At 45.4% G+C, this 17,190-nt stretch overlaps 1 protein-coding gene across 2 annotated transcripts; it reads right to left on the bottom strand.

Moving 5' to 3' along the window:
* Nucleotides 1-222: 222 nt before the first annotated feature.
* On the bottom strand, nucleotides 223-15,730 carry LOC118966132 (transcription factor PU.1). Of its 2 annotated transcripts, none has more exons than XM_036989127.1 (6): nucleotides 15,622-15,730; nucleotides 14,533-14,574; nucleotides 10,799-10,982; nucleotides 10,218-10,336; nucleotides 8,266-8,434; nucleotides 223-5,148 (listed from the first exon to the last, which is right to left on the bottom strand). In XM_036989127.1, exons 2-6 carry the CDS (start codon nucleotides 14,557-14,559, stop codon nucleotides 4,850-4,852), a joined length of 798 nt encoding a protein of 265 aa, XP_036845022.1. In that variant the 5' UTR covers nucleotides 14,560-14,574; nucleotides 15,622-15,730; the 3' UTR covers nucleotides 223-4,849. The 2 variants fall into 2 exon arrangements, with proteins under 2 accessions (XP_036845022.1, XP_036845023.1); XM_036989128.1 differs by having other exon boundaries at nucleotides 14,539-14,574; nucleotides 15,622-15,729.
* Between the last annotated feature and the right edge of the window lie 1,460 nt (nucleotides 15,731-17,190).

The raw sequence follows: 17,190 nt of genomic DNA, 5'->3' as shown, positions 1-17,190 counted from the left end.
ATTATTATGAGCCGTCCTCCCCTCGGCAGAGCCCAGTGGGTTTTGGTGGTGTTGAGTTACTCTGGTGCTGTTATTCATTAACCAGACTGTTGGTCTGCCTGGTTGCTTTGCATACAGCCCGTGGGAACTGTGTGGGGGTATATCTATGTGCAGTGTGTATATGAATCACTTCTCTCTCCAGCATTTGTTTTTTTAATGTAACCTTTATTTAACTAGGCAAGTCAGTAAAGAACAAATTCTTATTTACAATGACGGCCTACACCGGCCAAACCCGGACGACGCTGGGCCAACACCATCACAGTATGAGGGCAGATACCAGACATTTTATTAAAATCATAGGACAAAAAGACAAATGGTTTAAAACGTTATTTCCGAACAAATGGATCTTCTCTAAACCAGTTTATCAAAACACACGATTAAAGACCTAAATTTAAAACAAAAAGAAAGTGTAGAAAAATACATCATCCGATCCAACATTTTCTTCATTAGGTGTATAAAATAATCAGTGCCATTTGAGATTCATTCAAACTCTACTTATGAAGTAGTTTTCATATAATGACAATCCTCAGATTTACAAATAATGTTCAAAGCCAATGTTCAAAGGCTTGTCCCTTCTGTAGCCCCTGAATACACTTTACCTAGCTTCTACATGTTGAAGGCCCTTTCCCTAGCTTCTACATGTTGAAGGCCCTTTCCCTAGCTTCTACATGTTGAAGGCCCCTTCCCTAGCTTCTACATGTTGAAGGCCCTTTCCCTAGCTTCTACATGTTGAAGGCCCTTTCCCTAGCTTCTACATGTTGAAGGCCCCTTCCCTAGCTTCTACATGTTGAAGGCCCTTTCCCTAGCTTCTACATGTTGAAGGCCCTTTCCCTAGCTTCTACGTGTTGAAGGCCCTTTCCCTAGCTTCTACATGTTGAAGGCCCTTTCCCTAGCTTCTACATGTTGAAGGCCCTGTCCCTAGCTTCTACATGTTGAAGGCCCTTTCCCTAGCTTCTACATGTTGAAGGCCCTGTCCCTAGCTTCTACATGTTGAAGGCCCTTTCCCTAGCTTCTACATGTTGAAGGCCCTTTCCCTAGCTTCTACATGTTGAAGGCCCTTTCCCTAGCTTCTACATGTTGAAGGCCCTTACCCTAGCTTCTACATGTTGAAGGCCCTTTCTCTAGCTTCTACATGTTGAAGGCCCTTTCCCTAGCTTCTACATGTTGAAGGCCCTTACCCTAGCTTCTACATGTTGAAGGTCCTTTCCCTAGCTTCTACATGTTGAAGGCCCCTTCCATAGCTTCTACATGTTGAAGGCCCCTTCCATAGTTTCTACATGTTGAAGGCCCCTTCCCTAGCTTCTACATGTTGAAGGCCCCTTCCATAGCTTTTACATGTTGAAGGCCCTTTCCCTAGCTTCTACATGTTGAAGGCCCTTTCCCTAGCTTCTACATGTTGAAGACCCTTTCCCTAGCTTCTACATGTTGAAGGCCCTTTCCCTAGCTTCTACATGTTGAAGGCCCTTTCCCTAGCTTCTACATGTTGAAGGCCCTGTCCCTAGCTTCTACATGTTGAAGACCCTTTCCATAGCTTCTACATGTTGAAGGCCCTTTCTCTAGCTTCTACATGTTGAAGGCCCTTTCCCTAGCTTCTACATGTTGGAGGCCCTTCCCTAGCTTCTACATGTTGAAGGCCCTTTCCCTAGCGTCTACATGGTGTCTACATGTTGAAGGCCCTTCCCTAGCTTCTACATGTTGAAGGCCCTTCCCTAGCTTCTACATGTTGAAGGCCCTTTCCCTAGCTTCTACATAGTGAAGGCCCTTTCCCTAGCTTCTACATGTTGAATGCCCTTTCCCTAGCGTCTACATGGTGTCTACATGTTGAAGACCCTTTCTCTAGCTTCTACATGTTGAAGGCCCTTTCCCTAGCTTCTACATGTTGAAGGCCCTTTCCCTAGCTTCTACGTGTTGAAGGCCCTTTCCCTAGCTTCTACATGTTAAAGGCCCTTTCCCTAGCTTGTACATGTTGAAGGCCCTTTGCCTAGCTTCTACGTGTTGAAGGCCCTTTCCCTAGCTTCTACATGTTGAAGGCCCTTTCCCTAGCTTCTACGTGTTGAAGGCCCTTTGCCTAGCTTCTACGTGTTGAAGGCCCTTTCCCTAGCTTCTACATGTTGAAGGCCCTTTCCCTAGCTGCTACATGTTGAAGGCCCTTTGCCTAGCTTCTACGTGTTGAAGGCCCTTTCCCTAGCTTCTACATGTTGAAGGCCCTTTCCCTAGCTGCTACATGTTGAAGGCCCTTTCCCTAACTTCTACATGTTGAAGGCCCTTTCTCTAGCTTTTACATGTTGAAGGCCCTTTCCCTAGCTTCTACGTGTTGAAGACCCTTCCTCTAGCTTCTACATGTTGAAGGCCCTTTCTCTAGTTTCTACATGTTGAAGGCCCTTTCTCTAGTTTCTACATGTTGAAGGCCCTTTCCCTAACTTCTACATGTTGAAGGCCCTTTCCCTAGCTTCTACATGTTGAAGGCCCTTTCCCTAGCTTCTACATGTTGAAGGCCCTTTCCCTAGCTTCTACATGTTGAAGGCCCTTTCCCTAGCTTCTACATGTTGGAGGCCCTTTCCATAGCTTCTACATGTTGGAGGCCCTTTCCATAGCTTTTACATGTTGAAGGCCCCTTCCCTAGTTTCTACATGTTGAAGGCCCTTTCCCTAGCTTCTACATGTTGAAGGCCCTTTCCCTAGCTTCTACATGTTGAAGGCCCTTTCCCTAGCTTCTACATGTTGAAGGCCCTTTCCATAGCTTTTACATGTTGAAGGCCCCTTCCCTAGTTTCTACATGTTGAAGGCCATTTCCCTAGCTTCTACATGTTGAAGGCCCTTTCCCTAACTTCTACATGTTGAAGGCCCTTTCCCTAGCTTCTACATGTTGAAGGCCCTTTCCCCAGCTTCTACATGTTGAAGGCCCTACCCTAGCTTCTACATGTTGAAGACCCTTCCCTAGCTTCTACATATTGAAGGCCCTTTCCCTAACTTCTACATGTTTAAGACCCTTCCCTAGCTTCTACATGTTGAAGACCCTTTCCCTAGCTTCTACGTGTTGAAGGCCCCTTCCCTAGTTTCTACATGTTGAAGGCCCTTTCCCTAGCTTCTACGTGTTGAAGGCCCTGTTCCTAGCTTCTACGTGTTGAAGGCCCTTTCCCTAGCTTCTACATGTTGAAGGCCCTTTCCCTAGCTTCTACATGGTGTCTACATGTTGAAGGTCCTTTCTCTAGCTTCTACATGTTGAAGGCCCTGTCTCTAGCTTCTACATGTTGAAGGCCCTTTCCCTAGCTTCTACATGGTGTCTACATGTTGAAGGCCCTTTCTCTAGCTTCTACATGTTGAAGGCCCTGTCCCTAGCTTCTACATGTTGAAGACCCTGTCCCTAGCTTCTACATGTTGAAGGCCCTTTCCCTAGCTTCTACGTGTTGAAGGCCCTTTCCCTAGCTTCTACGTGTTGAAGGCCCTTCCCTAGCTTCTACATGTTGAAGGCCCTTTCCCTAGCTTCTACATGTTGAAGGCCCTTTCCCTAGCTTCTACATGTTGACGGCCCTTTCCCTAGCTTCTACATGTTGAAGGCCCTTTCCCTAGCTTCTACATGTTGAAGGCCCTTTCCCTAGCTTCTACATGTTGAAGGCCCTTTCCCTAGCTTCTACATGTTGAAGGCCCTTTCCCTAGCTTCTACATGTTGAAGGCCCTTTCCCTAGCTTCTACATGTTGAAGACCCTGTCCCTAGCTTCTACATGTTGAAGGCCCTTTCCCTAGCTTCTACGTGTTGAAGGCCCTTTCCCTAGCTTCTACGTGTTGAAGGCCCTTTCCCTAGCTTCTACATGTTGAAGGCCCTTTCCCTAGCTTCTACATGTTGAAGGCCCTTTCCCTAGCTTCTACATGTTGAAGACCCTTTCCCTAGCTTCTACATGTTGACGGCCCTTTCCCTAGCTTCTACATGTTGAAGGCCCTTTCCCTAGCTTCTACATGTTGAAGGCCCTTTCCCTAGCTTCTACATGTTGAAGGCCCTTTCCCTAGCTTCTACATGTTGAAGGCCCTTTCCCTAGCTTCTACATGTTGAAGGCCCTTCCTCTAGCTTCTACATGTTGAAGGCCCTTTCTCTAGTTTCTACATGTTGACGGCCCTTTCCCTAGCTTCTACATGTTGAAGGCCCTTTCCCTAGCTTCTACATGTTGAAGACCCTTTCCCTAGCTTCTACATGTTGAAGGCCCTTTCCCTAGCTTCTACATGTTGGAGGCCCTTTCCCTAGCTTCTACATGTTGAAGGCCCTTTCCCTAGCTTCTACGTGTTGAAGGCCCTTTCCCTAGCTTCTACATGTTGAAGACCCTTTCCCTAGCTTCTACATGTTGAAGGCCCTTTCCCTAGCTTCTACATGTTGAAGGCCCTTTCCCTAGCTTCTACATGTTGAAGACCCTTTCCCTAGCTTCTACATGTTGAAGACCCTTTCCCTAGCTTCTACATGTTGAAGGCCCTTTCCCTAGCTTCTACATGTTGAAGGCCCTTTCCCTAGCTTCTACATGTTGAAGGCCCTTTCCCTAGCTTCTACATGATGTCTACCTGTTGAAGAGTTAGGGGTTAGGGTGATGTTGCTCCTCACCCTCCTCTTCCTCCTCCTGCTCTTCTTCCTCCTCCTCCCCCTCTTCATACTCTTCCTTCTCCTCCTCTTCCTCCTCCTGCTTCTCCTCCTCTTCCTCCTCCCCCTGCTCATCCTCCTCTTCCTCTTGCTCCTCCTCTTCTACTTCCTCATCCTACAAATACTCAGTATTTATCTTTGTGCCCTGCCAGGTAACTGTGCTAGCATATGTTCCTCCTTCTCACTCTCCCTAACACGCTCCCTGCAGCCCCCTCAGTGTTCCCTCACTAAACTGGTACGTGAGCTTCCTCTTCACCTTACAGATCTCTCCTGTTCTGCTGTAGTTTCTGAGTGCTCGAGCCATCTTCTGGTATGTCATGGTCTTGCGATTTCCCTTCCTTCGGCCCCACAGCTGGGCCAGACGCTCCTTGTTCTGGGAGGAGAACTGGAAGGTGCCGGAGCAGGACTGTACCCACCAGATGCAGCTCCGCATGGAGGGGGTCTGTAGCATCTCAAACAGAAAGTGGAACAGACGCTCCTTCTTCTTTCCTGTCGGGGCAAAAGGTGGGATACAGGAAGTAAGTATATTGTTATTTAATAGTGTTTATTCGTTATTAAGGTTGGTGTGTGTGGGTGGATGGGACGTGGGTCTGATGTGTGTGTGTGTGGCTGGATGGGACGTGGGTCTGATGTGTGTGTGTGTGTGGCTGGATGGGACGTGGGTCTGATGTGTGTGTGTGTGTGTGGCTGGATGGGACGTGGGTCTGATGTGTGTGTGTGTGTGGCTGGATGGGACGTGGGTCTGATGTGTGTGTGGGTGGCTGGATGGGACGTGGGTCTGATGTGTGGGTGGGTGGCTGGATGGGACGTGGGTCTGATGTGTGTGTGGGTGGCTGGATGGGACGTGAGTCTGATGTGTGGGTGGGTGGCTGGATGGGACGTGGGTCTGATGTGTGGGTGGGTGGCTGGATGGGACGTGGGTCTGATGTGTGGGTGGGTGGCTGGATGGGACGTGGGTCTGATGGAAGAGTGAGACAGGGGTCACTGGTGAGTAAGGCTGTGATGTAGTGGTGTCAGTATGTAGTGGTGTCAGTATGTAGTGGTGTCAGTATGTAGTGGTGTCAGCGTGTGCTGTGGTGTCAGCGTGTGGTGTGGTGTCAGTGTGTGCTGTGGTGTGGTGTCAGTGTGTGCTGTGGTGTGGTGTCAGCATGTGCTGTGGTGTCAGTGTGGGTTGTGGTGTCAGTGTGGGTTGTGGTGTCAGAGTGTGTAGTGGTGTGGGTGTGTGTTTGTTGGTGTGTAATGGTGTGGGTGTGGGTGGTTGTAGTGTGATGTGGTATGGGTGTGTGGTGTGGTATGGGTGTATGTAGTGGTGTGGTAGTGTGTAATGGTGTGGGTGTGTGTGTAGTGGTGTAGTGGTGTTGTGGTATGGGTGTGTGGTGTGGTAGTGTGTTGTGGTATGGGTGTATGTAGTGGGGTGGTAGTGTGTAGTGATGTGGTAGTGTGTAGTGTTGTGGGTAGGTGTTTGTCAGTGTGTAGTGGTGTGGGTAAGTGTTTGTCGGTGTGGTAGTGTGTAGTGGTGTGGTGGTGGTGTGGTATTGTGTAGTGGTGTGGTAGTGTGTAATGGTGTGGTAGTGTGTGTTGGTGTGGATGTGTGTAGTGTTGTGGTAGTGTGTAGTGTTGTGGGTAGGTGTTTGTCAGTGTGTAGTGGTGTGGGTAAGTGTTTGTCGGTGTGGTAGTGTGTAGTGGTGTGGTAGTGTGTAGTGTTGTGGGTGTGTGTAGTGGTGTGGGTAGGTGTTTGCCAGTGTGTAGTGGTGTGGTAGTGTGTAGTGGTGTGGTAGTGGTGTGGTAGTGGTGTGGTAGTGGTGTGGTATTGTGTAGTGGTGTGGTAGTGTGTAGTGTTGTGGTAGTGTGTAGTTGTGTGGTATTGTGTAGTGGTGTGGTAGTGTGTAGTGGTGTGGGTGTGTGTAGTGGTGTGGGTAGGTGTTTGCCGGTGTGGTAGCGTGTAGTGGTGTGATAGTGTGTAGTGGTGTGGTAGTGTGTAGGGGTGTGTGTTTGTGGTAGTGTGTAGTGGCGTGGGTGTGTGTAATGGTGTGGTAGCGTGTAGTGGTGTAGTAGTGTGTAGTGGTGAGGTAGTGGTGTGGGTGTGTGTTTGTCGTTGTGTAGTGGTAGTGTGTAGTGCCGTGGGTGTGTGTAGTCGTGTGGGTGTATGTAGTGCTATGGTAGTATGTATTGGTGTGGGTGTGTGTAGTGGTGTGGTAGTGTGTAGTGGTGTGGTAGTGTGTAGTGTTGTGGTCGTGTGTAATGGTGTGGGTGTGTGTAATGGTGTGGGTGTGTGTAGTGGTGTGGGTGTGTGTAGTGGTGTGGGTGTGTGTAGTGGTGTGGGTGTGTGTAGTGGTATGGGTGTATGTAGTGGTGTGTGTGTGTGTGTATGTAGTGGTAGTGTGTAGTGGTGTGGTAGTGTGTAGTGTTGTGGTCGTGTGTAATGGTGTGGGTGTGTGTAATGGTGTGGGTGTGTGTAATGGTGTGGGTGTGTGTAGTGGGGTGGGTGTGTGTAGTGGTGTGGGTGTGTGTAGTGGTGTGGGTGTGTGTAGTTGTGTCGGTGTGTATAGTGGTGTGGGTGTGTGTAGTGGTGTGGTAGTGTGATAATGTGGTGTGGGTGTGTGTTTGTCGTTGTGTAGTGGTAGTGTGTGCCGTGGGTGTGTGTAGTCATGTGGGTGTATGTAGTGCTATGGTAGTATGTATTGGTGTGGGTGTGTGTAGTGGTGTGGTAGTGTGTAGTGGTATGGGTGTATGTAGTGGTGTGTGTGTGTATGTAGTGGTAGTGTGTAGTTGTGTGGTAGTGTGTAGTGTTGTGGTCGTGTGTAATGGTGTGGGTGTGTGTAATGGTGTGGGTGTGTGTAATGGTGTGGGTGTGTGTAGTGGTGTGGGTGTGTGTAGTGGTGTGGGTGTGTGTAGTGGTGTGGGTGTGTGTAGTTGTGTCGGTGTGTATAGTGGTGTGGGTGTGTGTAGTGGTGTGGTAGTGTGAAGTGGTGTGATAGCGTGTAGTGGTGTGATAATGTGTAGTGGTGTGATAGTAGGTAGTGGTGTGATAGTGTGTGGGTGTGTGTTTGTGTTAGTGAGTAGTGGTGTGGGTGTGTAGTGGTGTGATAGTGTGTAATGGTGTGGGTGTGTGTAGTGGTGTGGGTGTGTGTAGTGGTGTGGTAGTGTGAAGTGGTGTGGGTAGGTGTTTGCCGGTGTGATAGTGTGTAGTGGTGTGATAGCGTGTAGTGGTGTGATAATGTGTTGTGGTGTGATAGTGTGTAGTGGTGTGATAGTGTGTGGGTTTGTGGTAGTGTGTAGTGGTGTGGTATTGTGTTGTGGTGTGGGTGTGGGTAGTGCTGTTGGTGTGTGTTGTGGTGTGGGTGTGGGTGTGGGTAGTGCTGTTGGTGTGTGTAGTGGTGTGGGTGTGTGTAGTGGCGTGGGTGTGTGTAGTGGTGTGGGTGTGTGTAGTGTTGTGGGTGTATGTAGTGGTGTGGGTGTGGGTGTGTTTAGTGGTGTGGGTGTATGTAGTGGTGTGGGTGTGTGTAGTGCTGTTGGTGTGTGTAGTGGTGTGGGTGTATGTAGTGCTGTTGGTGTGTGTAGTGGTGTGGGTGTATGTAGTGGTGTGGGTGTGTGTAATGTTGTTACCTGAGTGTGATGTGAGGGGCAGTATTTCGCTCGTCTTCCTGCCTCTCCTCTCAGCAGGGGGGCAGGAGAGAGGGTCGGAGGGAGAGGAGGGAGGGTAGTCTAGACAGAGGGAGCTGGAGGAGTCAGACTCACTGCAGGGAGTTGTCTCACTGGAATAGGTGCTGTGCTCCTGAAACACACATCCCCTCAGTCAGACAGTTTAAATATCAGTCTGACTTACATTATTACATTCAATCTCTTTCCTTATTAATGTGTAGTACTGTGTAGTATGTGTGTATTAAACGTGTAGTAGCCCTGTTGAGTGTTGTAGGTGTGTAGTAAACCCTGTTGAGTGTTGTAGGTGTGTAGTAAACCCTGTTGAGTGTTGTAGGTGTGTAGTAGCCCTGTTGAGTGTGGTAGGTGTTTAGTAAACGTGTAGTAGCCCTGTTGTATTGTATGTGTGTATTAAACTTGTAGTAGCCCTGTTGAATGTTGTAGGTGTGTAGTAGCCCTATTGAGTGTTGTAGGTGTGTAGTAAACCCTGTTGAGTGTTGTAGGTGTGTAGTAAACCCTGTTGAGTGTTGTAGGTGTGTAGTAAACCCTGTTGAGTGTTGTAGGTGTGTAGTAGCCCTGTTGAGTGTTGTAGGTGTGTAGTAAACCCTGTTGAGTGTTGTAGGTGTGTAGTAAACCCTGTTGAGTGTTGTAGGTGTGTAGTAAACCCTGTTGAGTGTTGTAGGTGTGTAGTAAACCCTGTTGAGTGTTGTAGGTGTGTAGTAGCCCTGTTGAGTGTTGTAGGTGTGTAGTAAACCCTGTTGAGTGTTGTAGGTGTGTAGTAAACCCTGTTGAGTGTTGTAGGTGTGTAGTAGCCCTGTTGAGTGTGGTAGGTGTTTAGTAAACGTGTAGTAGCCCTGTTGTATTGTATGTGTGTATTAAACTTGTAGTAGCCCTGTTGAATGTTGTAGGTGTGTAGTAGCCCTATTGAGTGTTGTAGGTGTGTAGTAAACCCTGTTGAGTGTTGTAGGTGTGTAGTAAACCCTGTTGAGTGTTGTAGGTGTGTAGTAAACCCTGTTGAGTGTTGTAGGTGTGTAGTAAACCCCGTTGAGTGTTGTAGGTGTGTAGTAAACCCCGTTGAGTGTTGTAGGTGTGTAGTAAACCCCGTTGAGTGTTGTAGGTGTGTAGTAAACCCTGTTGAGTGTTGTAGGTGTGTAGTAAACCCTGTTGAGTGTTGTAGGTGTGTAGTAAACCCCGTTGAGTGTTGTAGGTGTGTAGTAAACCCCGTTGAGTGTTGTAGGTGTGTAGTAAACCCTGTTGAGTGTTGTAGGTGTGTAGTAGCCCTATTGAGTGTTGTAGGTGTGTAGTAGCCCTGTTGAGTGTTGTAGGTGTGTAGTAAACCCTGTTGAGTGTTGTAGGTGTGTAGTAGCCCTATTGAGTGTTGTAGGTGTGTAGTAAACGTGTAGTAGCCCTGTTGTATTGTGTAGTAGAGCAGCCATCTCAGTAGTCACCACAGGAGTGAATGTTAAAAGCAGTGAATCTGACACCAATAAAACCATTCAAAACCTTCTCCGTTTTATATAGCAATGAACATTTTACAAAGGAAATGAATTGAACAGTCCATCGACTTCTTCTTGCCTAATGAGCATAGCAATAATGTCAGGCATATGATGTCACGCATGCTAAACTAATGGAGAGAACGAACAGGGGGTTTTCCTATACAAATGTCTATAGTGGAATGGCCTAAATATTAACATTGTACAAATGTCTATAGTGGAATGGCCTAAATATTAACATTGTACAAATGTCTATAGTGGAATGGCCTAAATATTAACATTGTACAAATGTCTATAGTGGAATGGCCTAAATATTAACATTATACAAATGTGCAAATGTACATCAATAATAATATTGTGAAGACTTCTGCATTACGGCCCCTACAGTATGCATGTTGTGTGAGAGGGTGTGTTCATTGTACTCACCCAGTGGTTGCCATGAAGACGAGGCCATTCTGTGGGCGGAGCCTGTTTTTCATATTCCTTATTAGGAGAACTATAGTCATAATGCCACTGGTAGGCATACTGACCAGACCAGCTGTTCTCTGAAGAGACAATACATCAATATGTCAACAAATGAATCAATCAGGTAATCAACCAATCAGGGTAGCCTAGTGGTTAGAGCGTTGGACTAGTAACCGGAAGGTTGCAAGTTCAACCCCTGAGCTGACAAGGTACAAATCTGTCGTTCTGCCCCTGAACAGGCAGTTATCCCACTGTTCCTAGGCCGTCATTGAAAATAAGAATTTGTTCTTAACTGACTTGCATGGTTAAATAAAGGTAAAATAAAAAAAATCAGGCAATCAGGTAATCAGGTAATCAGGCAATCAGGCAATCAGGTAATCAACCAATCAATCAGGTAATCAACCAATCAGGCAATCAGGTAGTCAACCAATCAATCAGGCAACCAGTTTATTAATCAATCAATAAGAGAATAAACAAATGTATAAATCAATCAGTCGATCAATTAAATCAATCGACCACTCAATCAATAAACACACACACACCTATGACGCTGGTCTCCTGGTGTTGGTGTGAGTGTGTGTGTGTTTGCTGAGCGGGCGTGGCAGGAGGCGTAGGAGGTGTGTGTTGGACATCCAGGGAGTGTTCCTGTAGATATTCCTCTATGACGTCCAGGTCCACCTCTACCGGGGTCTGGGCAGGACCGGGCCAGCCTGGGATATAACCCATCTAGAGGAGACAGCACGGTCAGTGTATACGTACTGTGTATATACTGTCTATAGATATATATATAATATTGAGTTGCACCCCCTTTTGCCCTCAGAACAGCCTCAATTCGTCGGGTCATGGACTCTACAAGGTGTCGAAAGCATTCAAGGTGACTCCAATGCTTCCCACAGTTGTTGTGTTAAGTTGGCTGGATGTCCTTTGGGTGGTGTAACATTCTAGGTACATACATTAAACTGTTGAGTGTGACAAACTCACCAGACTCAAACCAGTGCCCCTGGCACCTACTACCATACCCCATTCAAAGGAACTGAAATATTTTGTCTTTCCCATTCACCCTCTGGATGGCACACATACACAATCCATGTCTCAATTCTCTCAATTCTTAATAATCCTTCTTCAACCTGTCTCCTCCCATTCATTTACACTGATTGAAGTGGATTTAATAAGTGACATCAATAAGGGATGAAAGCTTTCACCTGGATTCACCTGGTCAGTCGATGTCCTAATGTTTCTAATATGTTATAAACTGAGTGTATATAAACACCTTCAAGCTCAAACATACTAAGCACAAAATCACTGGAATATAACTTAGAGGACTATAACAAGGACTGTCACATGGACTGTAGTAATGACTATAACAATGAATGTAGCAAGGACTATAACAATGAATGTAGCAAGGACTGGGACTGTCACATGGACTGTAGTAATGACTATAACAAGGACTGTAACAATGAATGTAGCAAGGACTATAACAAGGACTATAACAAGGACTATAACAAGGACTATAACAATGAATGTAGCAAGGACTATAACAAGGACTGTAACAAGGACTGTAACAAGGACTGTAACAAGGACTATAACAAGGACTATAACAATGAATGTAGCAAGGACTATAACAAGGACTATAACAATGAATGTAGCAAGGACTATAACAATGAATGTAACAAGGACTATAACAAGGACTATAACAATGAATGTAGCAAGGACTATAACAATGAATGTAGCAAGGACTCTAACATGGACTGTAACATGGACTATAACAATGACTATAACAATGAATGTAACAAGGACTATAACAAGGACTGTAACAAGGACTATAACAAGGACTGTAACAAGGACTGTAACAAGGACTATAACAATGAATGTAGCAAGGACTCTAACATGGACTGTAACATGGACTATAACAATGACTATAACAATGAATGTAACAAGGACTATAACAAGGACTGTAACAAGGACTATAACAAGGACTGTAACAATGAATGTAGCAAGGACTATAACAATGAATGTAGCAAGGACTCTAACATGGACTGTAACATGGACTATAACAATGACTATAACAATGAATGTAACAAGGACTATAACAAGGACTGTAACAAGGACTATAACAAGGACTGTAACAAGGACTGTAACAAGGACTATAACAATGAATGTAGCAAGGACTCTAACATGGACTGTAACATGGACTATAACAATGACTATAACAATGAATGTAACAAGGACTATAACAAGGACTGTAACAAGGACTATAACAAGGACTGTAACAAGGACTGTAACAAGGACTATAACAATGAATGTAGCAAGGACTCTAACATGGACTGTAACATGGACTATAACAATGACTATAACAATGAATGTAACAAGGACTATAACAAGGACTGTAACAAGGACTGTAACAAGGACTGTAACAAGGACTGTAACAAGGACTATAACAATGAATGTAGCAAGGACTCTAACATGGACTGTAACATGGACTATAACAATGACTATAACAATGAATGTAACAAGGACTATAACAAGGACTGTAACAAGGACTGTAACAAGGACTGTAACAATGAATGTAGCAAGGACTATAACAATGAATGTAGCAAGGACTATAACAAGGACTGTAACAAAGACTATAACAAGGACTGTAACAAGGACTGTAACAAGGACTATAACAATGAATGTAGCAAGGACTCTAACATGGACTGTAACATGGACTATAACAATGACTATAACAATGAATGTAACAAGGACTATAACAAGGACTGTAACAAGGACTGTAACAAGGACTGTAACAAGGACTATAACAAGGACTATAACAATGAATGTAACAAATCACTGCCATCAACATCTTCTAATGACATCTGGAATCCCACAAAAATGAAGAAGGGTGATCATATCTGAACGGGGATCACATCTGAACGGGGATCACATTTGAAGGGAGATCACATCTGAACAGGGATCACATCTGAACGGGGATCACATCTGAAGGGGAATCACATCTGAAGGGGGATCACATCTGAACGGGGATCACGTCTAAACGGGGATCACATCGGAAGGGGGATCACGTCTGAACGGGGATCACGTCTAAACGGGGATCACATCGGAAGGGGGATCCCGTGTGAAAGGGGGTTCCCGTGTGAAAGGGGATCACATCGGAAGGGGGATCACATCGGAAGGGGGATCGCGTGTGAAAGGGGATCACATCGGAAGGGGGATCATGTGTGAAAGGGGATCACAACGGAAGGGGGATCACGTGTGAAAGGGGATCACGTCTGAACGGGGATCACGTCTGAACGGGGATCACGTCTGAACGGGGATCACGTCTGCATGTGATATTTCCTCACATCACTGTCTGGTTTTTGAATTCTATAACTGACAAGACACCTTTCCAATATCAGATAACTCCTACTTTGAGACACTTTATAAACGCAGGCCCTGGTCTCTCTTGTAAAAGTTATGTTAGTACTGATCTGTAGTTATTGTATAGTAATACATAATAGTAGAATCTGTTAGTAGTGTACTGTAGTTATTGTACAGTAATAAACAGTAGTATATATTTAATAGTTGTGTACGGACCAGAATCTGTTAGTACTGATCTGTAGTTATTGTATAGTAATACATAATAGTAGAATCTGTTAGTACTGATCTGTAGTTATTGTAGTAATACATAGTAGTATATATTTAATAATTGTGTACGGACCAGAATCTGTTAGTAGTGTACTGTAATTAATAACTGGCAGTTTGTTGTTGTTCTAAAGACGCACAACAGCCTGCTCACTACTTTGACTACACACACACACACACCTTTAACCCCACTGTCTGCTTTGACTAGCAAATATATGCAAGTGTTGGTCACTCTCACAGCAACATCAATATAAAGACACAGAAAATAAATACTTATTTTGAAATATTCAGCTGCATAGCTACAGTACATTGATTGTGTGTCCGGTCTGTCTGGGAGTCAACCAAATGAACTGTCTGGGAGTCAACCAAATGAACTGTCTGGGAGTCAACCACATGAACTGTCTGGGAGTCAACCAAATGAACTGTCTGGGAGTCAACCAAATGAACTGTCTGGGAGTCAACCAAATGAACTGTCTGGGAGTCAACCACATGAACTGTCTGGGAGTCAACCACATGAAGTTATGAGTCCGTCAGTCTGACTGGGAGTTTGGCAGAAGGGTGAAAGAAGGATTCACAGCTTCCACACACACAGAAACAGACCACCCTGACCCTTTTTATGGTAGAAAACACAGTCTCTTGAGGTATAAAATAAACTCACTCTCACCGTCTCCAGAGTAGCCAGCATGTCGACACACACTATCTGAAAATCATTAAACACATTCTTTAAATACCAGAATACCAGGAGAAAGACACAGCACAGACATCATGTCACATGTGAGACTTGCGCTGTTCCGTAACTGAAAGTGGAACATGCAGTAGTTCAATTTGAGAATTACGTAACTCCAAAAACCGAAACAAACTGCTCAACATGATACACAAATAAAACCTTTGTCAGAAATACTCAAAAATAGTCATTACAAAATATAATATGGTTTAGTTTGACATTCAAATAACAACATAACATTAAAATCACTACACATTGTAGCAGGTTAACAGCAGGTGGACAGCAGGTTAACAGTAGGTTAACAGCAGGTGGACAGCAGGTTAACAGTAGGTGGACAGCAGGTTAACAGCAGGTTAACAGCAGGTGGACAGCAGGTTAACAGCAGGTTAACAGCAGGTGGACAGCAGGTTAACAGTAGGTGGACAGCAGGTTAACAGCAGGTTAACAGCAGGTTAACAGCAGGTTAACAGCAGGTGGACAGCAGGTTAACAGCAGGTTAACAGCAGGTTAACAGCAGGTGGACAGCAGGTTAACAGCAGGTTAACAGCAGGTAGACAATAGGTTAACAGCAGGTGGACAGCAGGTTAACAGTAGGTGGACAGCAGGTTAACAGCAGGTTAACAATAGGTTAACAGCAGGTGGACAGCAGGTTAACAGCAGGTTAACAATAGGTTAACAGCAGGTTAACAGCAGGTGGACAGTAGGTTAACAGCAGGTTAACAGCAGGTTAACAATAGGTTAACAGCAGGTGGACAGCAGGTTAACAGTAGGTGGACAGCAGGTTAACAGCAGGTTAACAGCAGGTGGACAGCAGGTTAACAGCAGGTTAACAGCAGGTTAACAGCAGGTGGACAGCAGGTTAACAGCAGGTTAACAGCAGGTGGACAGCAGGTTAACAGCAGGTGTACAGCAGGTGTACAGCAGGTTAACAGCAGGTGTACAGCAGGTTAACAGTGCAAAAGTGCATCAAATGAAAGCCAGCAAAATGAAAACTCTCAATGAGAGATGGAGGGACATCTCTACCTGTTTGAGTCCTTTAAGTTGTTTAACAGATTGATGCAGTAATATCCTTCAGAGAGAGAGGTGTGATGGAGGAAGAGAGACAGAACGAGTGGGCAGGTGAAAGCTCCTCCAGTCCTTTATATTCTCTCTCTCTCTCTCTCTCTCTCTCTCTCTCTCTCTCTCTCTCTCTCTCTCTCTCAGACTCTTCACTAGTCACTCTATCATTATGTAAAATTTCTCACTATCAGTTTAGGTGGGTGTAATGGAGAGGCGGAGCCTACTCTCTCACCATGAGTTTCAGTATCATCATTCCTCTGTATTAAAGCTGGACAGGTGAGCTGAGGTCCAAGAAGGACACCTGTTTAAATAATGAGCACACCTGCAAACAATATTCACATCTAATGTGTTGCGCTACAAATGTAACAAATGCATAAATGCAATGCAATGCGTGTACACACACACACACACACACACACACACACACACACACACACACACACACACACACACACACACACACACACACACACACACACACACACACACACACACACACGAGGAGGCTGATTTCAGATCCGGGTTTGAGGTCCGCTGAGTTAGCAGTTCCACATCCTTTTCTAGAACCTCTCTGTTATATGCCGTCTGAACTCTGTTCTGAAAAACACACACAGTAGGAAATCACCACAAAACGACAACCTCAATCCGTCACAGGATGAAGAAAATAACAAAGCAGAATGACACAATATCCAACATCCTCACTGGAATTGGGGAACAAAACAGCGGCTTCTCTCTTCTTGTGATCAGATTAGGGAACATCAGGCGGAGGAAGCTAGAGTCACATTATTTTGCCGAGGTGCATATATTTACTAATGTGGCATAGAACAATATTAATCAGAATATAATGCATAGGGAAATGAGGACAGTGCGACATCATGTGTCCACCGTGGCCTCGACCAGTCCTGTGACAGCCTTATGACCTGTTGCACAATGTTATGACAGTGTTATAACCTCCTATTCATCACAAAGCAAGGCTGCTACGTCATGTCATGGTGTGTGTTTGATAGCAGGATGGACAACACATACAGATATTATAAATCACAGTTTATCAGTATGCTGTCAACCCAGGAACAGGCGTAAGAACAGGTAGGTTTATATGGAGAGGTAGGACAGAATTAACCCATAAAACACTGTCCCTTCCTGTCCTCTCTCATACAATAATTGTTCTTGCCTTTTGATCCAAGTACTTTGTGCGATATAAGAAACCGGCAACATACAATCTTGATTTACACTGTATGTATCAGGACATGACTACCCAACTCCATACAGGTGTGTTATCAGGACATGACTAGGCTCTGAGGCTCTGAGGTGTTCATGGCTTTACGTGACGAGGCTCTGAGGCTCTGAGGCTCTGAGGTGTTCATGGCTTTACGTGACGAGGCTCTGAGGTGTTCATGGCTTTACGTGACGAGGCTCTGAGGCTCTGAGGCTCTGAGGTGTTCATGGCTTTACGTGACGAGGCTCTGAGGCTCTGAGGCTCTGAGGTGTTCATGGCTTTACGTGACGAGGCTCTGAGGTGTTCATGGCTTTACG

This window comes from Oncorhynchus mykiss, chromosome 9 (genome assembly GCF_013265735.2).
Source record: "Oncorhynchus mykiss isolate Arlee chromosome 9, USDA_OmykA_1.1, whole genome shotgun sequence".
NCBI lineage: Eukaryota > Metazoa > Chordata > Actinopteri > Salmoniformes > Salmonidae > Oncorhynchus > Oncorhynchus mykiss.
The sequence above is the reverse complement of the archived record's forward strand: the minus strand, read 5'-3'. Positions and strand labels throughout refer to the sequence as shown.